The sequence below is a fragment of the Hydra vulgaris genome, chromosome 12, assembly GCF_038396675.1.
Source record: "Hydra vulgaris chromosome 12, alternate assembly HydraT2T_AEP".
Lineage (NCBI taxonomy): Eukaryota > Metazoa > Cnidaria > Hydrozoa > Anthoathecata > Hydridae > Hydra > Hydra vulgaris.
This window is the reverse complement of record NC_088931.1, coordinates 22,510,335-22,535,159: the sequence shown is the minus strand read 5'-3', so window position 1 is coordinate 22,535,159 and position 24,825 is coordinate 22,510,335. Positions and strand designations below refer to the sequence as shown.

At 27.5% G+C, this 24,825-nt stretch overlaps 2 protein-coding genes across 4 annotated transcripts; one reads left to right on the top strand and one right to left on the bottom strand.

Moving 5' to 3' along the window:
- The first annotated feature begins 40 nt into the window (after positions 1–40).
- On the top strand, positions 41–12,143 carry LOC105848013 (cationic amino acid transporter 2). Its single transcript, XM_065812568.1, has 2 exons — positions 41–1,693; positions 11,956–12,143. Exons 1-2 carry the CDS (start codon positions 70–72, stop codon positions 12,015–12,017), a joined length of 1,686 nt encoding a protein of 561 aa, XP_065668640.1. The 5' UTR covers positions 41–69; the 3' UTR covers positions 12,018–12,143.
- On the bottom strand, positions 12,034–23,898 carry LOC100205156 (hippocalcin-like protein 1). Of its 3 annotated transcripts, XM_065812569.1 has the most exons (3): positions 23,796–23,898; positions 23,573–23,686; positions 12,034–13,378 (listed from the first exon to the last, which is right to left on the bottom strand). In XM_065812569.1, exon 3 carries the CDS (start codon positions 13,349–13,351, stop codon positions 12,785–12,787), a length of 567 nt encoding a protein of 188 aa, XP_065668641.1. In that variant the 5' UTR covers positions 13,352–13,378; positions 23,573–23,686; positions 23,796–23,898; the 3' UTR covers positions 12,034–12,784. The 3 variants fall into 3 exon arrangements, with proteins under 3 accessions (XP_065668641.1, XP_065668642.1, XP_065668643.1); XM_065812570.1 differs by lacking the exon at positions 23,573–23,686 and having other exon boundaries at positions 23,796–23,880; XM_065812571.1 differs by lacking the exon at positions 23,796–23,898 and having other exon boundaries at positions 23,562–23,669.
- Between the last annotated feature and the right edge of the window lie 927 nt (positions 23,899–24,825).

Genomic DNA, 24,825 nt, shown 5'->3' with positions numbered 1-24,825 from the left:
TTGCATGGTTGATTGGGTTCATGCACAAATTTTCAAAGTCTTAAAGCTCTTAAAAATTGTGCGTAAGTTATGGGCGCTGCATTATACGCGTTTCAAAGAAAAAAAAATCTTACTACTGAAAGCTCACTCAAAACCATTCTTCCGCGAGTGTTAAATGTACATGATCTGACTTTTCTCGGAATCGGTAGTACTTTAGGAGCAGGAGTTTATGTGGTAATTGCAGATATAGCAAAACACACAGCTGGTCCTGGAGTAATATTATCGTTTTTAATAGCGGCATTTGCAGCCTTACTATGTGGTCTATGTTATGCCGAGTTTGCAGCTCGAGTTCCGAAAGCGGGATCCGCTTACACTTATACATACGTGACAGTTGGAGAACTACCCGCATTTATGGTAGGTTGGAATCTGTTACTTGAATATCTTATAGGTGCAGCTGCTATATCTCGTGCTTGGACAGCGTACGTTGATTCTTTAACAAACAGTGCTATAAGTCGGGGATTGATGACCGGAATAGCAACATGGAAAACGCCTGGTATCAGCAAATATCCTGATTTTTTATCATTAACTATGTGTTTACTTGCTTCAGGATTTCTTGCTGTCGGAGTCCGAATATCGAGTTGGATGAGTAATATCACAACTTTTCTCAATTTAGTTGTGATCATTTTTTTAATCGTAGTTGGTTTAGGATACGCAAGGCCGCAAAACTGGCAGCCCTTTTTACCTTTTGGATTTCAAGGTATGCTATCTGGCTCGGCAACTGCATTCTTTGCTTTTGTTGGCTTCGATGTAATTGCTTCATCTGCAGAAGAAGTAAAAGAACCAGGAAAATCGATTCCAAGATCGATTATGTCGTCGATTTTTGTTTGCTTAATTAGTTACGGTGGATTGTCAATGGCAGTTACCTTGATGGTCCCTTATTATACTCTCGAGGAAGATGCAGCATTGGCACAAGCACTCCATAAAAGAGGAGCAATATGGGCCAAGTACGTTATCTCAGTTGGTGCTGTTGCAGGATTAACAGCCAGTTTATTAGGTTGCATGTTTCCTGTACCCAGACTTTTATTTTCAATGGCAAGCGATGGATTAATATTTTCACCGTTTATGCAAATTAATTCCATTACTAAAACACCTATATTTGGTTGTGTTTTTAGTGGAATCTTATCAGGCTGGTTAGCATTATACTTTGATCTTTCAACATTAGTTGAAATTATGTCAATCGGAACATTGCAAGCCTATACTATGGTTGCAACTTGCGTGCTTCTGTTAAGATATCAAATCAATCCGATAGGTTTGGTGATTACTGCAAATGGCTTAGAGCCTTTATTAAGTGAATCAATAGTGAGCGAAAATGAAAATGTTAGATTCTTTCCAACGAAAAGAACTGCTATGCTTGCTAATATTTCTATTTTTGTGATTATTTTAGCTTCATTTTGTTTATGCGGACTTTGCGTAAACTACAGTGAATATTTATGGCATTTACACTTTTGGTTTGTAGTAATGTTTTTTTTTTTAATAGCCGCATTTACTGTTGCCATGACAATAATATTTCTCCAACCTCAAAATAGATTTGATTTGCCTTTTTCTGTTCCCATGGTACCATTATTACCGGTAATGTCCATTTTTATAAACATTACATTAATGATGCAACTGCGATTAATAACATGGATTAGATTTTCAGTGTGGATAACTTTAGGTAAGTCAAAAGTTTTAAAATTATAATAAACTTATAATTATATAGCATACTTTCAATATACTTTAGATATTTAAAGTTAAAAGAAAGTATTGTGAAATGGACCGACTTTACACGCTTTTTCATTTTAATTTATCAATAACTGCAAAGTACTATTTTTTTTTTAAACATATTTATTATAAATTTAAATTTCTAGATTTTTTATGCTATCAATTTAAATTCTTTTAAATAATAAAACACTTCGAATTTTTCAATCGTAATTTTACAATTAATCAAATATTTCATTATTTATGAGTATCAATTAGTTTATTTTGAATAATGTCACAATGACAGACAATTCAAAATTTTGAGAAAAATGACTGAAAAAAAAGTTAATCTATATTAGGGTTGTTCGCCGTAAACAAAAACTAACGAAAATTTTGCATTTTTATCTTCCTTATTTCAAGTTGCTCTTGTGGAAATTGTACATGCGCAAATTCATCTTCCGGAACGTAATACACGAAAAAAATAAATAATAATTATTCCGTAATAACCCTTTACGAAAAGAAACTTGCGAAACAAATCATTTCGAAAGAATACTTGCGAAACAGTTTCTTACGGAAGGAGCGTTATTATCATTATAAGTGTCATCCAAAAAAATGTTATTATTTATTATTTAAATAAAATAATGTTGTTAAATGATTCTTCAATAGAAATATGTATATATATATACATATATATATATACATATTTCTTCAATAGAAATATATATATATATATATATATATATATATATATATATATATATATATATATATATATATATATATATATATACATATATATATATATATATATATATATATATATATATATATATACATATATATATATATATATATATATATATATATATATATATATATATATATATATATATATATATATATATATATATATATATATATATATATATGTATGTATATATATATATCGTGACCTAGAAATGTTAAGAAATTTGTTAGGACGGTTAAGTTAGGACGGGGGAGGGGTACTGAAACAGAAGTTAAGGGGGCCTAACGCAGCTAAAATTTAAATAGAAAAAACTGAAACTTTGAGCTAGTTTTGAGGGAAAAGACAACGCTCCCTCCGCAAAATGTCTCTAAGCCAGTGTTTATATAAATTTATACTTATCAAGTACCGACTTAATAAATATATATAAACACTGGTTTACTTCCGACTTTGGGTTGTTTATTGCCTTTGGCTTAGCAGAAATGAAGGTTTACTATTTATATTCTCATATATAAAAATTTAGTTAAATATTTGGTTCCATTACAAAGTTTAATTGAACTTTAAGTGTTGTTTGGCCGTAGTCATTTCTTACTGAATCTTGCAATTAATTTATCACTATCATTCAGACTAGCTACAGCTTTGGAACTTTAAGCGCTTGTATAGTCCTGGTGAGCTTTAAAATTGTTTCCAGGGGCAAAGACCCCGGGGAAGGGTTATATTGTACGTGCCCGCTTTTTTGCTGCAAAATCTTGCAACTAAATTTTTATTGTTCTCTAAAATAGCTAGAGCTTTAAAACTTTTAGCAGTTGTATAGTCCCAATAACGTTGGGATGTTGAAAATTAAAACATTATCAGGGCCAAAGTAACAATAAATATCCTTCCCACCCTGACTTTTTTTTTATGTATAAAGGAAAACATTTTAAAAAATATCATTGAAAAGAATGTCTTTAAAATTTTTTTGAATTTACTTGTTGTTATTGAGGTAATAAAAGCGAAAGCGCATATAACAGAGCACCTCAAAAATAAAAAAATTGAAACTGACTAAACATAAAATTATTCTATTTGAAAACAAGTGAGAGCTATTTATTACATAACTAAGTTTTAGCATTCATTTTTTGAATTTTTTTTTGGTTTCAACAAAGACATTTTTTCCCGATCGCAATTGCATTTGTATGATAGCGTTGTTCAGGTTATCTTCATTATTTAATTCTTATTCATTAAATGACATTTAAAAAAGTATATTTTATGAAAGTGTTGATTTTTTTATAAAAGTTTAAAACTGAAACTTATCAATATCATATAAAAAATTAGTATTTTTAATTACATAGTTAATTATACGTATTTGATTCATAAAACGTAATTAAATATATTTTTTATGCCGCGTTTCATAAGTTTTTTCCGTTAAGAACTGTTTCGCAAGTTGCGGTGCGAAAGAGTTTCGTTTCGAAAGAAATTTGGTTTTTTATCATTATTTGAAAAAATAAAACCTTATAATGTTCATATGTTGCAATACTGAAAATAAAATTTTATTACATTTTGGTATTTAAAAATTTTATTGTTTACAATTAAATCCGTTTGGCCAACAAAATTTCTTTATAGACTTCAAAATATCGTTTAGCAAAAGAGCACGTGCACGTTTCGCAAGTTCAACTTCCGTTAGCGCTACTTTCGTATGTAGCAAAGTAGTTATATTTCGTAATTCAACTTGCGAAAGGCTACATTTTGTTAGTAGCATTTGCGAAATGAACATCAACAGTTTTTTTTGTTTCGTAAAATTCGGTACGAAAAAAAAAATCCTGATTTTCAATATCCTTCCGAAAGAATTTTATTTTTCTGGAATTGTAAGGAATTTTCCGGTTAACAACTCTAATCTGTATCCTCAACCCATCTCCTACCTTTCACCTTCCCTCATCCGTCCAGCTTATGGGTATTTTTTCAATTCTATATAATACTACGTTAGTTATAATGTAAAATAGAACATTAAATAGAATTTTAGAAATTTAAATTTAAAAATTTTATTTATCGTTAATAACAAAATTGTTTTAAACAATTGTTATAAGAAAAAATCTGTAAACTAATTAAAACCAACATATAAAACTTTTTAAACACTAACACAAATATTGTTACTAAATAATCAAATAGTTCAAAAAAGGCTTATAAATAAAAAGATAAGCCTGTACAATATTAAAAAAACAAAACAAGTAGTTTATAAAATATGAAAAAATACAATAAGACTTCGAAAAAGAGTTAACTTTCTATAAAGATTGCCAAGATAAAAATTATTGAAATTATTAACAAAAAGCCTTTTTTGTTAATAATTTCAATAAAGATTCATAACCATAAGTGGTTAAACTTAAATTGGGCTTAACTTTAAATCATTTTTTTACGTATATACACAAACCCCTACATTCATTATTAGATGGTCTAATTTGATTAGTTTATAATTAGAAAATTGGAGTTGTTTTTAATGTTCAATGAGACACCGTAGCTCGCTGAAGCAAATTACATGTAATCTAATCTCAATTTTATATACCATTTGTTTCAACTGCTCAAAGTTTTTTAAATACTTCTAATACCAATATATAGCATTAAAAACGAGCTATCCATTTCTTTATCAATATTTTTTGAATTTGGGTTGTAGAATGGTTGGATAGTATTTTTAATTACTTGATTATCGTTATAAAAATTAGCATTGGGATCCAAAAAACTATTTAAAAGTGTTGATTTTTTTCAAGTGAGTTAAGGTCAGTTATTTCAAACAAAAAATAAATCAAGGTAAAATTAATAATCAAAAAATAATATAAATGTTAGAAAATCATTTACCTTTTTTTATTTTCTTAATTCTTTAACAAGCTTATCATATAATAACAGGGGGTTTGCAACCAGCAGCTCTTTTATCAAAATTATGTGGCTCTTATGCATGTTCAAACTTTATATTTTTTAATTTTATTGAAACAAATGAAAAATTTCATTTATTAAAGTAGAAGTATTTTTTCAAAAAAAAGTTTTCAGTAAAATAATAAAATAATGATTTAAAGCTGTATAGAACTATGTTAAAATGGTTACAGTAAAAAGTATAGTATAATATAGTACTATAATAAAAAAATCTTATAATAAAGTAGGTAGTTATTTATATAATAAAGCCGGCGTTTGCATGTTTGCCGGCGTTTTGTTCAAACACCGCAAACAAGCGCGGATAAAGATTACTCGAAACAATGTCAACATTGAGTTTAAAAACCGTAAATTTTTGAGTGTTAAACATATAAACAAAAATATACATTTAAATTTAAAACACAATCAGTGTTAAATCTGTATTGTTAGATTAGAAATAGAAATTAATCAAACTAAACCTTACAATGGCTACAAAAAAAAAAAAAAACAGAAAAAATTCCAGATAAAAATTGCTATTTTAAATGCGAATCGATAGAAATATATCCTTTTATTCCAAGTACCACTGATCTACAATTATTTTTAATCTATAACTGTAAATCAATCGTTTTAGTGAAAAATTGTCGAATAATAGGAACTCAAATCTTAAACTTCACTTTTTAACAAAATACTGTACTTTTGCCAAATTATATTTAGGTCGATACAAATAAAATATAAAAGGTCAATAGAGCTCAATTTGAAATAAAAAAAGAAAGTTTTTGCAGTAGATCATAAATGGAAAGGACTTTAAAATTCTCAAAAGTAAGTCCAAATTATTTTTGAAACATGAAATACATGAATACAACATGATTTCCTGAGTTTTTCTTACAACTTAAGTTGGCGGCATTTAATTTTTTGACGGTTTTCAGAACTACATATTCTTGTGAGCAGATCTTTAACAACATGAAAATTAAAAGAAACTAAAGATTTACTGTTTATCCTATGCGTTTCTTTAAAAAGTTTTTATTGTAGTAATTTCTAGCATTAAATCTTTGCTTTATAAATTCTAGATTTTTGTCATTTTTTAGAATTTTATTTTGTTTTAATAGTTAAATGATTTGATTACAATTGTTCTTGGCTTTTTAATATCGACCTGCTCTCCGGACTCTTTTATTACTACCTATTTTACATTGAGATTATTTTCAATGAAGTTTATTATTTTTTTTACAGAAATAGTTTTAAAAAGGAAAATTTTTTCACTTATTAAACTCTTACATATTTATGGTATCGCTTGATGTACTATGCTCTCCATCATAGTGCATTTTCTTTCTTCATAGCGACCATTTTCTCCAATAACGTTCAATAACATTTTTCTTTAAAATAAGTACTCGCCTGGAACATAATTTACGTCACATTATTTATTTAGAACCATCCGAGTGACATAATCCAGTGACTTGTTTCAATAAAATAAAAATAAACGGCTGTCCAAGATCATTAGTTGAGTTTAAACATGTTACCACATTGTTACAAGATAGGTATTAAGACTTGTCTTATGGAAAACGTGCGGCCCTGCGGTGAGAGAGCTTGCTTCATAAGCAGGAGATCCAGGTTTGAAACGAGCTCCGGACAAATTTTCGCGTCACGGTAAGGAAGCAGGTGTGAACTTCCTGGTTAAATGTACTTCCGCGGTGCTCTGTGACAAGACAGTTTGGACTTCTTGGGGCATCTAAACAAACAAACAAAACAAAACAAAAAACAAAACAAAAACCCTCATGTTTTACGAAAACTATCTGAAAGGTTATTACTCTTAAATTCATTTAAAGTGTAATAACTATGCGATCAAAATAGTAGGAACCCAGTGCTTGAGGTAAAGTTTAAAAAAAACCTATTTTTAGACGTGTGTTGGAAACGTTTATTTTTGGTGCTTTTTCAGTCTAAAGGAAATGGAGATGGGCGGTTTTACTGAGGTGGCTATTATATTAAAAAAAAAAAAAATTTAGCAGAAAAAATTGCAACGGTTCATAAATATTTTATTTTATTGTTTTATGATATGTGAAACTCAAAATTTCATTAAAAAAAACTATAAATTAATTATATTTAAAGCAACTTTCAACAAAATCAATAATAAAAGAGGCAAGTTTTTAAAATTTCAAAACACTGCTTCTTGATCAATTTTGGTTGAAACTTTTTTGTTTATAACTTTTTTATCTTTACTAAAAGAATAAAAAAAAAATAATTAAAATATTAGAAACATTAAAACTTATATATAGAATCATAAAATTATACACTCAAAATAGGTTTGTGTTGAAAAAAACAATTTCTCAAACTATCCTTAGTTGAGCATTTTAGTACATCTGAAATATTTATGACTAAGAAAAAAGAGCTGAAAATTCCAGTCAAAAAGTTTTCTAAATTTCGAGATCAAAATAATAAAATTAAAAAGTCATGTAAACAATATAATTAAATTTAAATTATTAAAAAAATATAAATTATTAACAAACTAACCAATAAAAAAAGTAAATGTAAAAGGTAATATTGATAAGTGTTTTATGTGTTTATTTTAGATGCTTTTTCTGTCTCGAGGAAATAGGGATAGGACGGTTTTATTTAACGTTCAAAAAACAGTTTTTGAACGTGTATTAAAAAAGTTTATTTAAGGAGCTTTATCCGCCAAAATATAACGGTTTGACAGTATCAAAATATTTATTTCTATTCCATTATTTCCCATTTATTTTTTTACAACGAGTTATAAATAAGTAAATAAGAAATACTGGTTTAAAAATAAATGGTTTGAAACTGTCAAACCGTCCATTCCGATAGAATATAGTTTTTAAAAAAAAAAAATATCTCCCACTTAAATTTTGTAATTAAAAATGTTTTAATGGCAAAATTTACTAAATTTTACTAAAACGACATGTGTATTAGAGTGGAGCGATTTGAAAAATTTTTAAAATTAGGTTCGAACCTTTGTTTTTTAGTAAAAAAACCTTTTTATTTTTATTTTAAAGAGTTCTTGAATTCTAATGCTAGTTTTAAAAATATTGATTTTATTTTATCAAAAATTTTTGTTGAAAAAAATTGCAAAAATGTACCTAAAGTTGTTGCTTTTTTGTTAACTATGTAGAAAACGCTTTTTGTTAACTATGTAGAAAACGCTTTTAGCGACACAAATATTATATTTTTTATACTTTTAAAATATTTTTTACTTTTAAAAATAATGTTTTTAAAATCACCTAAATTTTCTGCATCTTTTGAGTACCCAGGTTGACATGAAAAAAAAATTCACTAATATTAGGACCCATTAAACTTTTGTGTCCAACCTCAAGAACTCATCTAAATCCATAAATAATTTTTTATTTTTCTGTTATAACTAATAGAATTCAGGTATGTTTATTTTAAAACTATTTTTTTTTTTTTTCCAAGAAAATTGCTCCACCCTAAAGTTTATTATTTTGGCTATAATAACATTATAAATTTGAAAGAAAACAACAATAATTTATAACACATATTTAATGTTAACAAGATTTACAAGAATTTACAAAAATGAATGTTTTTTTAATATATTCAAGCTAGGGTGCTCTCTTTAAATGATCTTTTATTAATTGATAAACATTTTTGGTAGTCTTTCCGTTTTCCAGGGCATCTACAAAGAAGAAAAGCCAAAACTAAGTTTATATTTAGATTATCATCTATTTGACGTTTTTATTAATATTTTTAAAAGATGTTGTAATCAGCTATATTGCATACATTATAAAATCATTAACCAACCATTAAAGAACCTTAGGAAATTTAATGAATACATTATTTTTTTTTTTTACCGTTAAGAAATTATAACTTTTTTGATACTGAATTAAACTAAACATTATATACTTACAAAATTACAAATTTTTATCGAGTCAGGTTATCCGCCTACTAGTAACATGTAACCCAGTAAAACTTGTTTCATGCCCTGCTGCTATGTAGGATACGATTTGTTAGGCAAAGACTAACAAAGCGTATTCTACAAGGATACCAACTCTAACTTAACACACCACCTGTTTTGGGACTCTTGGTTAAGTAAAGGCTAGAAATGATATCTCGATAAAAGTACTCATCTTGGGCAGACGTTAAATGCCTGCGGCTACTGTCTTGTAGAAGGCCTTTTAGGCAATAACTTAAGAGGTGAAAAGATTCTATCTGTTGACCAGTTTTTTTACCCCTTCTTCATCTAAAAGACTGGAGTAGATATATTTATGATACATTGTTTTCAGTTTAGGATATTGAATTGTGGATCTTCTCGGCTCATTGCATAGGTTTTGCTTGTATCTCTGTTTTTATGACTAGGCAACTCACTCTAATATCTCCTAATGAGGGTACGCTCTAAAACTCAGTTTAATGGTTCTGAGGCCGGCTGGTATATAGGTTTTCCGAACTCTAAAGTAGCTCTCAGACTGGCTGATTTAATCAACAGCTGTAAAATATCAGAGTACTAACAGTGCCATGTTGCGTATGGATGGTGTCTCTGTTCGTACATTTGGTGTGCATTGTTGAGGCCGCATTTGGAGCCCTTTGTTACGGTTTAGGGTTTATTAATAGTGATGAGGCAATTGCTTGGACTATTAAATAGTGTACTGAGTACTAACTGAGCTTTGAGTCAAGTTTATTAACTAATTTAAAAAATGACCAAAGTATCAAAAACTATAAAATACAAAAATAAATCGCCAAATCATCACCAAATTCTATAAATTTATTATTCAGTAATATTTGTTGTCTTCCAAGTAACTTTTCTTCTGTTGAGTCTTATCTCTTGCAAAGTTTACCAGACCTACTTGCTCTTTGTGAAACTAATTTGAGTTCGACTGTCTCATCTTGTGAGCTTAGTGTTGATGGTTGTCTTCTTTTAATTCGAAAAGACTCCAATAGTTACATGCATGGCCACATGCATTATCAACTTAGTGTTGATAATTATCTTTAAGAGAAAGTACTTTTCTTGAATTTTCAGACCTATGTTTTTATACGAATCAGCATAATATATGAATCAGCATAATATATTCTATTATTATCAACGTGACAAATAGGATTGAAGAGGGAAGGAGGGGGGGGGGAATCGAATAGCGACAGGTTTGTTATATAATTATTAGAATACAACTGCAAGAAAAAACAGCTAACAGATGCGGAAAATGTATTATACAGCCGACTAATAAGTTATAAATGATTTTATTACTCAGATCGTTAAAAAAACGCCAGAAAACTTTCTTTTTTTTTTTACCTCTTTTATCTTCTTTGTCTTTTTAAGATGTTTTTTGAACGTTTTTCAAACTTATTTTTTTAATCTTTAACATCAAATAAGATTAAATTTTCATACCCATAATTTTAAAACCTAATAAAAACCTCCGAAGTGCGTTTAAAAAACGCATTGCACCTACTGAAAAATTAACTATTAGTAAGCAACTTGCGTTTCTTGTTATTTGTTTGTTCCATTGAAATAATAGTCTGCGCTAGTTAACTTCCATTTTAAGTAAGCAACACCTAACAGCTGCGTCAAATTCGTAAAGTATACGAATAATGCAACAAATGCTATGTCATTGTTATGACATGCATCCAGTAATAGATTTTTTTAAATGTAGTCTTTCAAGGTGGTAAGTTCGTAAGTAAGTTGGTAAAAAAGCTTTATCTTATTAAACATTATTGAGTGGTGCGGAACTGATATGGAATTACAACAAAAAAGTCACAAAGAGTCTTTTATGAAACTAATGGCGCGTAAAGAATATTCCTTTATTATTTTTTTACACGGATCATCACTAAGATTGGATTTAATGTAACTCCATATATTCTAAGATGCTCCATTTAATTTAATAAAGTTATGGTGAAATCATCAATTGCAGGTGTTCCTATTTCTGCTTTCTCACGCTTTGTGATGTTTTCAAATTTTCCAGTAAGATCTGGATGTATTTTTATAAAAGCTTGAATTTGATCGTCACCGTCTTAATTCATACAAATCTACAAGAAAGTCGAAAAAAGTTTATGTATATTTTGCTTCTACCATTTAGTTTGGATACTTTTACACTGATTTAGTGACGTAATACAAATATTTGATTTTCTATTAGTGTTGTGAAGGTAAAATGTACCTGAAAATTTTGCGGTAAATTCAAGGGAAAATTTTGAAAATTTACCGCCAGGTAAATTTTGAAATTTTTTTTCACTTATTTTTATTTTTCTTAAAAAAAAATTTTTTTTTGGGAAAACTTACCCTCTCCGATTTAAAACTTAAAAATTTTAAATCAAATTTTACCGGAAAATTTACATCACTATTTTCTATTGCATTAGTAATAAAAAGTTTTTAGTTTTATTATTACCTTACGTGACAATAATCTGTAAAACTATAGTTTAGCTATTTTTATCATTAAACTTTAACTTGGGACTAAAGTCATCCAATATATTTTTAGAACCCAGTTACAAAAACGCTTCTCAACCAATACGAAATCAAATACTTAGGCTTTAAAATTTATTTAGTGCATGTATCAATAATAAACTAAACTAGAATCTGTTAGTCACCTCTACTTTACAGAACTTAATTATACAATAAATGAATAAAAATTGTTTTGCAGTACAAAACTTTAAATTTATTTTTATTTTCTATCTTTTAGGTTTATTGATTTATCTGTTTTATGGAGTACAACACAGCAAAGAAAACCACGAGGAAGGATGACAAAAGGACAAGAAAATTTTTATGATGTAAATAAGTTATTTTAAAATAAAACCGTTAACAAATATAATTATTTTTAAAAGGAGATGTATGTTTCATTAATAAAAATATATTGATATTTTTATATACTACTGAAGCACATCTTCAACAACTTTAGTTTGAAGTAATTACTCTTTACACATTGACGTATGAGAGGACTTCAAGCACATTACACAGTGACGTATAATTGAAGTTACAACTAATTATATAGTGACGTATAATTGAAATACGTAGTGTAATACACTGACGTATAACTGAAGTTACAATTAGTTATGCCGTGACGTATAAATAAAGTTTTAACTTTTTATATAATGACGTATAATTGAAGTTATAACTTGTTATGCAGAAACGTATAATTACTTTCAAATAAATTACTATTAATAAAAAGCAACAGAGCTCCTAAAATTGATTTTAATATTTGCATCGTCAAAATTGTTTAAATTTCAAGTTCTCAAGTCATGGCTGGAGTTGATTTAATAAATTAAGTAGTCTGGTTAAACATACCTTTAAGCTAATTAAAGTTTGCATCGCTATCGTAAACACTTTATTCTAGCAGCAGTTACGTTGATTATGTTGTACAAAAATTACGACAAAGGCGACAGTGACTATAAAAGTTTATAACAATAGGAACAAAGATAACAGTAACAACATTTAGAATAATATAAACAGCAACAAAATCACAATGGTCGTAGTTTTGACTCACAATATAGCTTTTTTTTCTTAAAAATATTTCAATATTGTTGCTGAAGTAATTTCAAAATTGTAGCATCATTTTTAGCTGCACCAATAAACTCATCTATAGTAATTTCTCCATCACCGTCTTCATCCATTTGTAAAAATAACCTTTCCGAGAGTCTTTCAGGAAGATCTTCTTCGTCTTCGTTCATTTTCGCATCATCTGCCATCATACTATATATTGATTTTATGATCTCATAAAGTTCGTCCTCTGTTATTGTTCCAGATTTATTGATGTCATACATGTTAAAAGCCCATCTTAATTTATCTTCTCGACTTCCGTGACATGTTATTGATAAACCACACATAAACTCATAAAAATCGATAGTTTGATCTCCGTCTTTATCAAATGTTCTGAAAACATGACTAGCAAATTTAGAGGCATCTCCTTCTTTAAAAAAGTTTTTATAGATACTTTCAAACTCGTTCTTTGTCATTTTACCTCGCGGACAATCCTTCATAAAACCTTTGTACCATTTTGATAACTCTTCGTCGTTAAAAGCGGTACAACCTTGCAAGTTTGCTAAAACTTCAGCCGGGATTTTGCTGTTTTTCTTTCCCATTTTATAACCTTTTTATTAATCTAAAATCTGAAGAAAAAATACTGTAAATATTTTTAAAATTATCAAAACAAATTGGAATCAATCTAAAAAAAATCAATATTATCTGAAAAATACCAACTGAATATATATATATACATATATATATATATATATATATATATATATATATATATATATATATATATATATATATATATATATATATATATATATATATATATATATATATATATATATATATAAATTTGTCTATGCATTTATATGAATATCACGCAAACGAATTACTCGCATTACTACGCGCCCGTTACATGTGCAATAGTTTATTAGTGTACACTAATTTAAATTGTAAATGATTGCAGCAGAATATTGCATATCGTGGCATACTCACCATACTCTTTATACTCACCAGTTTAAATATATGTGATAACAAAATTATCAATGAAAAGTAACTGAAAAGTATTATTGATTACAGTTGTGTGTGTGTGTGCGTGTGTGTGTGTGTGTGTGTGTGTGTGTGTGTGTGTGTGTGTGTGTGTGTGTGTGTGTGTGTGTGTGTGTGTGTGTGTGTGTGTGTGTGTGTGTGAGAGAGAGAGAGTGTGTTTAATTTTTAAAAATGAAAAGTAATAATAGCGCATAAACAACTCAAATCAAATTTCAATAAAGAAGCATTATTTTTTTTAAATACGCAAATATTCAAATTTTCATATTCTTTTATCATTCGTATAAAAAGCTTGTACATATCACGTTTTGTTATCCGTTTCAATTTCTTTTCTTTTCTTTTTTTTTTTAAACTTGAAAAACTCTCTCGATTTTAATTTATGTCTTTCAAATCAAAATGAAATCCATTGTAAAGCTTATTTCAATAAATAGTTCTTCTTATTTTCTTCTCCAGCTTGCAAAGAAACCTTGTTTTCAAATAACTGCAAGCTATAACTTATTCTTGATATAGAAAAGTTCGCGGGTGCTGAGCAACACGATTATCACAGAAATATAAATCGATAGAAGTGCTTTTTTTTTTACAAGTTGTCCTGCTGGTTTGTTCCGCCAGCAGAAAATAAAACCTTGTCAAAAAAAGTACATTAAACTTTTTTTACAAATTTTTAAGCAAAAAAAAAATACCTATTCTTATAATAAACATTAACTTTTGTTTTTTCTCATGAAGGTTAATGAGTAGGTCTCATGAGTATTAATATAGTAATTCATTTTTTATTTTTTATCAAAAAAAGCAATCTCTCAACAAGAAATAAAGTTCACCCTAATGATTTTTCTTTACTTAGTACGCATAACTTTCTTTTGTACGCATAAATTATTAAATAATGGGGAATAATCCGAGTTATGTACGACATTCATTTTTTAACACTTTGTTTATTTGGAATTGAAAAATAAAACAAAACAAACGAGAAAAAGGATTTCACCTTACGTCGCAAAAACTTATCTAATTACAACTTGCTTCTAACAAATGGTTTCGATATTTTATTTGTTAAGGAAAATTATTGGTTTTAAAAAATAGGGGTTGAGGGGAAAATCTGTTCCTTTTGTTGTAAAATCTTTAATAATTGCGCAAAACAATTTCTCATTACTCAGCATAAATATGTACTCAGAAAAATTAAATAAAAAGTTTCTTCATTTTCAAAATATACGATCATACACGCAAAACTGTTCAAAAGATAAGTAAGATTTCGCTGAATGTAAAATAATGGCAGTTCGTACTTATTTAGTAAAAATGGCGCTTGTGATTAGGTTGTTTATTGGGGTATAAATAATACATTGTTGAGCTTTGTTTGACGAAGTTAAACTTTCCAAAAAAATATTTTAGAAGTGAGCGCTTGAAATACACAAACTTGCAAATTTTTGTTGTTGTTGTTAAACCATTACATTACACCTTGTATGTCATTTCATTTCAACAACAACTTTGATGTTATATCTTTTTGTAAAAAGAGAGAACAATTATAATTTTTTTAATATTTAAATTAATATATTACGCTTTTTGCTTTGTGTATTAATTTTTCCGCTGAACTGTGTTTAATATATCCTCTGAACTATGTTTAAATTGTTTTTTATTTAAATTTAATATCTATGATTTAAACTTAAACTGATTTTTTGGTAATTTAATTTTGTTGATGTAAGCTTTGTGAAAACGGTAAAAATACTCTAAAATAAATCCAAAATAATTAAAACCTAAAGCAAAGTTTTAGGTTTTAATTAATTTCGAAAGAAAAAGTATTGTAACTTTTAAATTTACTTGATGTTCTTTGGAACTTAATTTTTAAATATATATGTTATTAATAATATTACTGGCAAAAAAAAAAAAAAAAATGGCACAAATGAATGTTTAAGAAAAAAACAAAAAACTAAAAACTAAATAATAATAAGATAACTTTAAATATCTTATTAATGTTTTTGCTTGGAAGAAAAGAAATCTTTCATAAATAACGTTGATGTTTTTATTTATTTTCACCTTTCTTTAATCTGTTCTTTATTTTTAGAAGTTATTCATTAATCCTATAAATAATTAAACAACTTTTGCATATAGAATAAATTTAAACATTGTTTAAACTTATAACATATATAAGATATGCTTTATTATAATATTAATTTTTATTTTCAACAAATTTTAAAAGATAGAAAATAAAATATTCGAAAACTTTATTACTACATTTTGTATATATATATTTGTTTTAAACACCTCAAAAAGACCTAACAGAGCACCACGGAAGAGTATTTAACTAGGAAGTTCACGCCTCCTTTAATACGATGGCGCGAAATATGCCAGAGCTCGCATTAAACCATAGATCTCTTGCTTCTAAAGCAAGCGCTCTAACCACTGCAACGTGACTGTTTTTTTTATAAAAGAGCAAGGGAATTTGAGGCATAAATAAACTTATTTCATCACCTGTTTATATTACAAGTTGAAATACTTATGATTGGTTGGAGTAGTGACTCTAAAGTTTGATGTTCGTTGAGTTTATAAAAGCAACATTAGTGAGGAAAGTGGTAGGAAACTTATCAATAAATGCTAATCCTTGGTGTTCTTTGCAAGTCAATTATAACGCGGGAACTCAATTTGAACAGCATTTAAAAAGAGTATTTTAACTGCAATTAATGAAGATACTCAGCACTATCAGCTGATATTTCAACAGCAATGCTGATATATACACCAGCATTAATCTTGCTCTTGAGGTATACCATATGAGCAAGATTAGTGGCGTCGCGGCTAAAAATTAATAAAATTTTTAAATTATTAAAACAAATCTAAAGATCTAATAAAAAAAAGAATCTAATATAGAATTCAAAGTTTCATTAAAAAGTAATAAATGATACAGATCTAAGACCAGTTTCCTAAAAGCAACTTTGAATATATGATTATCACTAAACAGATGAGCCAATTTCAAAAAAATTTAAAAAAATTTTTCATGAAAAATTAAAAAAAAAATGAAAATAAAAAGGTAAATACAGTTTTAGATAAGGGTTTTAAGATTTTAAATTTTAGATCAACTTCGTCGATGTGTTGAAAATAAATTTAATTTTACAAAGTTTTTCATTTTTTTAATAAAGACTGTCCAGAATAATGGTGACTTGTGGAATTTTTTGGAATATCTCAAGAACCATCTAATTAAGTTTGCTTTTTTTTTAACTTCTTTTTTGTTTTAAAGCTAACTTTACTCCGTTTCAAATAATAAAAGTTTCAAAAAACTTGATTGTAAGCAAAGAAAAAGTTATAAAGTTTAAATGAAAACCGTCACTCTAAACATCAAATCGTGAAGTGAAGATCGCAGATTGGAAAGAAAGTCGAGAAACCAAGAAAGTTGTCCGTCAAGTTTAAAACTTGATCAAAGTGATTAGGTTTATCGATGCAAATCCAGAGTACACATTCGGGATATCAAAAAAAAAAAAAAAAAAACCGTTCGGGATATCAAAAAAAAAACCCAAATGTTCCTAAGTCTACAACTCAAGTCGAAAAAAAATATGGCTACAAGACATACAAAAAGAAGAAATTCCCTGAAAGATCCCAACAGTAACTCAGCAAAGGCCAAAAAGGTGGTCGAAAATTGTTATTAAAAAAACTCTTAGGAAACCAAAAGTGCATTTTAATGGATGATAAAACCTACTACAAACTTAACTGTTTGAAGTTCCCATGCCAGCAATTTAATACAATTCCAAAAAAAAACCCTAACCCTGGCGTTTTTTTCTAAGAACAATTAAAACCAAAAAATTTTCCAAAAGAGTTTTGGTATAGAATGCCATCTGTTCATGTGGTTTCAAAACTCAGCCATTTTTTACGAATAGAAACATAAACTGCAATGTTTACATTAAAGAATATTTAAAAAAGCAACTTTTGCCTATAATCCGAAAGCATGATGATTTACCCATCTTCTAGCATGATCTTGCATCTTGCCATTACTCAAAAAGTGTAATGAAATAGCATCAACAAAATGGCTTTGATTTTGTCTAAAAAACATCAGTTTAGCAAACGTGCCGTAACTTCGTCTAATTGAAAAATTTTGGCCAAATATGAAAGTTAGCTGTGTAGTTAGGGCGAATTTGCGACTGACATTAATCAATTTCGTCGATTTTGGAGTGTTGCACCACGAAATTTTACAAAAACCTTTGTACGAAAGCTTATGCGAGGTGTTCGCAACTGAAAAAAATATTGTAATTAGCTCAAAGATATCTTTTTCTAAAAGAGAAAAGTTTGCTTTAAAGCAGAAACAAAAAATTAAAAAAAAATTGATTAAGAAGTTTTTGAAATATTTCAAAAAGCTTATGGGTTATTATCATTCAGGACAGTCTTTATGCAAAATTTCCATTTCAATTTGAGATGAATTTGTTAGGACTTTTGCAACAACCAGGTTTTACTTGAAACAAGGTATTTTAAATAATATATATATATATATATATATATATATATATATATATATATATATATATATATATATATATATATATATATATATATATATATATATATATATATAGAAAGAGAGAGAGAGAGGTTTTTGTTTGTAAATATTTAAGCGATTCTTTACTGTTTACATTATAAACTTTTCAATCAAACTAAAATGAACACCGATTTTAGAAAAGCTTGTTTGTATAATAGTAAACGCAAATTTCTTTATATTTATTTATTACAAAAATTTTATTAAGTTGTTTTATTTTTTGTATGGGTTTAGCCAATAATTAATCAAATCTATAACTTTGATTTGTGAATAGCGTTTGTTTGCTATACTTCATAAAAATGTTTATTTTTTCATCACTAGTGGTTCTAAACTAATCCTTGTTTATTAAAAATAATGCACAAGTGAATTGCACACAGTGTAAACTTAAGCTTAAGATAAAGATAGATAGCTTACTCGTACCTGCTACATGTTTTTTTAATTTTAATTTTTTCAACTTCAATTTAACGTACATAACTAAACTTAATTATTAGTTTTTATATCACTTACTCTAGTTTTTTTTTAGGTACTCCAACAAGTATGTAATGTATGTAATAAGTAATGGTTTAATAGGAACACCCATCAAAATTTAATGAGAAAGGCCATCATTGTCTTCAACAGTAAAATTGCTTTTAAGATCAGAGTTGGTGTTAAACCATGGATATTTAAATTATAAAGTTAGCTCTTTAACCACTTGAGCCACAGCTGCTGTAACAACTTATATATTAGATATAGATGGCTATATTATTTTTAACAGGTTTTCACAACAGTCTTTAAAGTTAAAAAACCTCTCCGCCTAGTGAAATTAAGTTGTTTGGGTAAGTTTTTGGACTTTTTTAGTGCTCCACCGTCTATAAAATTATTGAAGTAATAATGTTTTGCTTTTTTAATATATCATAAGTTTATTTTATAGCCTATGAAATGAGTGGTGGCAGAGGCGGCAAAGCCAAGGAAGCTATACTCCCCCTAATTAAAAGAAGAAAAAATTGTAGCTTTTAACCAATTCATTTCATAGATTTTATATAGTTTATTTTTTCTCTAATATCATACGATATTATCAATGCGCACATAACGGATCTGTAAATGTAACTGAAATCATAAACTGTTTTTATGCTATTTTCTTTTAGATCTTGACTCGATTATTAAAAGACAAAGATTGCAGCTATTCCAACATTTTGAAATATGACAGAAGGCAAAAATCAGCAAAGTATTTACTACTTCATTAAATTTCTTTTAAAGTAGTTATTAATGATAAGTGAGAAATTTAAATGATAAGAAACAAGTGAGACAAATTATGTTATGCAATGCTAGGAAATAAGTGAGACAACTTAAACTTACTTACGTCAAGTTTAAAAAAAAAAAAAATTGAACATCAAAAAAATAAAAACTTTTTTAACTTTTTAAATGATTTTGCGCAGAACAAAAACAGGAGAATCAGTGGTTAACTTGTCCTTGTGCCAAAATAAATGCACAAATATTTTTAAAGATGAAACAGCAACTATTTTAAATCATGACTAGGTCAATTGTAAAATAAATATATTCTATAGTAAAGCAATCATAATAAAAATTAACAAAAATGATTAACAGTAGTTTTGAATTTTTGAGTTTATATCGAGGAAGATGTTGTGAGAATGAAACGCAACCAATTATGGAGGATATTATGGAGGATAATACAAATGTAAGTACAAGCATGGTTGCATCATATTTTATCTTCTATAGGTATCATATTGTATCTTTTATATGTATCATAAAAAAGGAACAACATAAAATGTATAAAACTGCTAAATTACAATAAGCAAGGTTCAAAGCAAGAAAGACACTGAATATATAAGTCACGTTAAGTATTTCAATCAATAATAATGTACCAAAAGACAATAGCTTTATCTGTTATAAAGTAAGAAAAAAGAATTTTATTATATTTACCACTGCATATTTTATTTATCTTCAAAATATGGTTAAACTTTAAATGCATTAAATCTTTCTGGATTTAATGATTTAAAAGAATTGCCATGCTGATCTAGACATGCACGATAAATTAGTTTTTCCAAAAGAATATATATTTTCTTTTTCATGGAAAACTGAAACCGCTAAAAAAAAAAAGTTGGAAAAAAATACATGCTAAAACTTATAAATTCAACGAATTTTAACAAAGCAATCAAGGTCTAAAGTAAAAAATTTAAATAGACGTGAACAATAGCTCATTTTATGGTGGACACTTATTTCAGGCATCCACCTTTAGTAAGTCCACAAAAATTAAGTCTTGCACAAAATAAGTTTCAATAAAAACCATAGCCTCACCCTGAACCTAACCATAAAAGTTATTTTATTGAAAACCAATCACTAACCTAACCCTAAGAGTTAGGTTCAAGGTTTTAGTTTGTGTTTCAATAATACTCCAACCTTAAGCAATACAAATGTTATTGAAAATTATACCTTAACCATGAAACTAAGAATTAGGGTCAGAGTTTGGTTAGGATATGGCTTCCAATAATAATTGTTTTGCATAAAAATTGATTTTTTACGTACTAATTATAGGGGGCGTCTAAAATTACCGCCTACTCATTATATTATGGTGTTAAAAGTAGTAAAATAGTAAAACTAAAATAGCAATTTAAGTGTAAATTGGCAAATAAAATTATAAACATTATAATATTTAAAAAAACTGTAGACAATATTCTTTTACTAGCAAAGTAAATGTTAATGCACAAAAGTTATAGGTCTCAATTGTCTACGTCACATCAAAAAATGTAAGTTAAATGAACTTTCTGGTTAAATGCTTCTCCAGGGATCTCTGTAATAGGACCGATGTCTTCTTAAAACATCCTAACAACTAATGATAGAATGGAAGATGTTAAAAAACGATTGAAGAATTTAAATATGCACAAGTCTTTAGGTATTGATAAAATTCATCCAATGTTTTTAAGTAAATGTGCTGACAGCTTGGTTAAACCACTCTGTCCAATTTCTTAGATCTCTGTTGTTTGTAAACTAATGGAAAGTCTTGTTAAGGACACAATAGTAAACCATTTAAGTCAAAATAAACTAATAATACCAGAACAACACGGGTTCTTTAAATCAAAAAGTTGTGTGACAAATCTTCTTAAGACATTAGATGTAATAAAAGAAGCAATAAATACTGGATAATGTGTCGATTTTGTTTTTTTGGATTTTATTACGATTCGGATACGAATTTCAGGCTGCTCTTCAAACTGAAATCATTTCAGGCTACTCTTCAAACGAAAATCCTTTCTGGCTGCTCTTCAAACTGAAATCATTTCAGGCTACTCTTCAAACGAAAATCCTTTCTGGCTGCTCTTCAAACTGAAATCGTTTGGTTGAAAAATTGTTACAATGGTGTAAAGATTTTTCGAAAATTTCAAATTTCAAATTTAAAAAAGAAAGTTGTTTTAGGGGTATTTGAATCAGAATGGGAGACAGTTTGTAGTGATGTACCACAAGAATCATTTTTAGGATCGATTCTATTAGCAATTTATATAAACGATGCAAGAAAAAAATTGAATAATAAACCAAAGCTATATGCGGATGGTTTAGAAATAATTAGTTGTAGTTACGGAAGAAAAAATAAATCACTTTCTACATCTTATTCTTGAGACTTGATTTAATTGAACAATAAAATGGTTAATCGGTTTTAATAAAGATAAATGTAAAGTCATGTAATTTGGTTGTGACAATCCAAAAACAAAGTATACTTTAAAAAAATGCTATAGAAACATAGATCCACGTGAATTAGTAGTAACGTCATTGGAAAGAGAAGTTTCAAACTATTTAAATGGGAAAATCACATTGAAAAAATGGTAAGTAAGGCGAATCAAAAATTAGTTATGTTAAAACACTTAATTCTCTACCCTGATGAAGCATTAACAAAATTATTATATACTTCACTCATTCAGCCGCACATAAAATATGCTTTTTAAATATGGAACTTATATTTTATTAAAGACATAAACTTAATAGAAAAAGTTCAACAAAAATTGGCTACAAAAATTGGCTACAAAAAAAAGGAACCAGTTGTAAACAATAACTAATGAAAATGGACTTAAAAAATCTATCGAATAGAAGAGAAAAGGGCGATCTTATTCAAATGAACAAAGTCATATACTCAGGGCCGTCTCGAAGAGATTTTAAAGAAGGAGGGGGGGGGGGGTCACAATAAAAAATTATGTAAACAAATTGTTCAAAAACAAGACATCATTTTTTCTCAAACCGAAATCAAAAGTTGAAAGTTGGAATCGTTTAGATAGCTAAAATCAATTTTTGAAACTCTCTTTGAAATCTACGAAGGTAAAGCTTAGCCATCAAAGTACATAAATCAAAAGGTAATTTACAAAAGCCACTTATTACAAAAACAGTGTTTCAATGCAAAAATCAAATAATAGGTCAATGATAACAAGTACCTTTCTCAACACAAGTGTGACACAATGCTTGATGATGGAAAATGATTATTGTCATTTATGGTTGAAAGTTCTGCATTAAAAAAGGTCCATAGAGAAATAAACTTGCAAAATAGGTCTTTACTTAAAATCTGAATATTGTATGCGATAATAAAAATGGGATCAAAGTGCCTTGAAGAATGTATGAGGTATTAACGGTTTGCTTTTAAATACTTTGTAAAGATAAACTTATCTATACAAACCCTTTGTTGAAACGTTTCCATGAAATTTTTTTAAAATAGTATAATTCTATTTTATGTAATATAAAGATATTCAGGTTTTTGAAATTAAATGGTTTAAATTGCAATTAAATTGCAATTAAATGGTTAAAAAATTTTGGTTATAGTTAAAACCCTAAACTGGTTTTTTGTGTTCTGTAAGAAAATATTTGATCAAAAGATTTTGGCATTGTTATCCTTTTCTTCATTGTACCATGGTAATGTCATCCTTTTTTTCATTCCCAGTGGGTACAGAACATCCGCTAGACGTCTTACGGACGTCCTACTGACTTATAACATCCATAAGACATCGTCCTAGGGACGTCTGTGCCCGCTGAGTTAAACATTTGTCTGTTTTTTATTTATTACAAAATGTATAAAACTTTTTCTAATACCATGCCGATTTTTGTTTGTTTTATAGTTTTTAAACTTAAAACAAGTTTTTTTCAAAATAAAAAATAAAAAAAAATCTAATCTTAAAAAACTCAAGCAAAAAAGCAAAAAGTATTAAACTATTTTTATAAACAGAATACTTTGTAGTCTAGATATACTGTTAAAATTTGAAAGTGGTTGCTTTAATAGATTAAATTTAAAAACGATTTCTTACAGGAAGCTCACCTGCTTTTCCTTGACAAAAATGTGGTTTAGAGTGGTTTGATTGGTTCGAGTAGCTTGGGGTGGTTAAGAGTGGTTCGATTGGTTCAAATAGTTTACATTGATTTGGAGGTTAAACTAATATTATTACAAAACCTTGTTTTACAATCGATTTTATTATTTTATTATCGATATTATCGATATAACTATTAAAGAAAACTATACAAAAACACTAAAAACATCTTACAATAACTTTGCGTTTAATTTTCCGATTTCTGTTCATTAAATTTTTTTGTAATTTTTTTTCTTTTTTTTTTTGCGTAAACTAATGATGAAATATCTGCTTAAACATTAAAAATAAAATCCATTATTTTAATTAATTAAAATTTGATTATTTAGAGGCGTTCGTTTGTTAGTTACGAATAAAAGAAATGTTCGTAGTATTTAAGGCGGTACAGTTTTTATTTAGAAACGAAATTTATCGATATTTAAGACTGCGCGTGAAAAAGCGTTTAAAGACAAAGAAAAAACGAATATAAATTATTATAAATTGATTCAAAACTTTGTTTTTCTTCTCTCACTTTTACATTTAAGTTAAGTTTAATTCGAAGGAGCAACAAAAAGTGTGCGTTCAAATGTGTATTTTTGATAATTTTGTGTTTTCTACAAGTAATATTATTTCCCCTTTTTATTTTTATTTTTTTTTATCAAAGAAGAAAACATTTGTTATTGTTTTGCTTTTTATATTTTGTATTAGTAATCATTAATAATTAATAAAAGTATTTATTTAAAAGCTTCAACAAAACAGTTTTATGTGAATGATTAAATCTTGTAAGGTATTAAATGAATAGAAAATATTAAATAAATAGGAGTTCTAGATTGAACGTAAAATAGAGAACTTTAAAAAAGAAATATAAATCAGCATATAACTATTACTAAGTTAATAATAAAACTTTATGTATTGTTTGTCTCGTAATAGGACACTGCGAACAAACAAATAGTTTATTGTTTTAAATAAAAAAAACTTAGAAATAAAAGAAGAATAAAATGTTTAAATAAAAATTGATTAAATTTTTTAATCGGATTACTCAAAGTTTTATTAATTTAGTGAAATTTGTTAATTTATTTATAAGTTTAAACTTTCTGTCCTCTTATCATAATGTCACGCTATCACGTTACGTTATCGTTTTACGAAAAACGAATTCTTCACATCAATTTAAAATAAAAAAAACGACACAGTGACTTTTCCTGATGGTCCTTTTTTTTTCAAAGTTTAA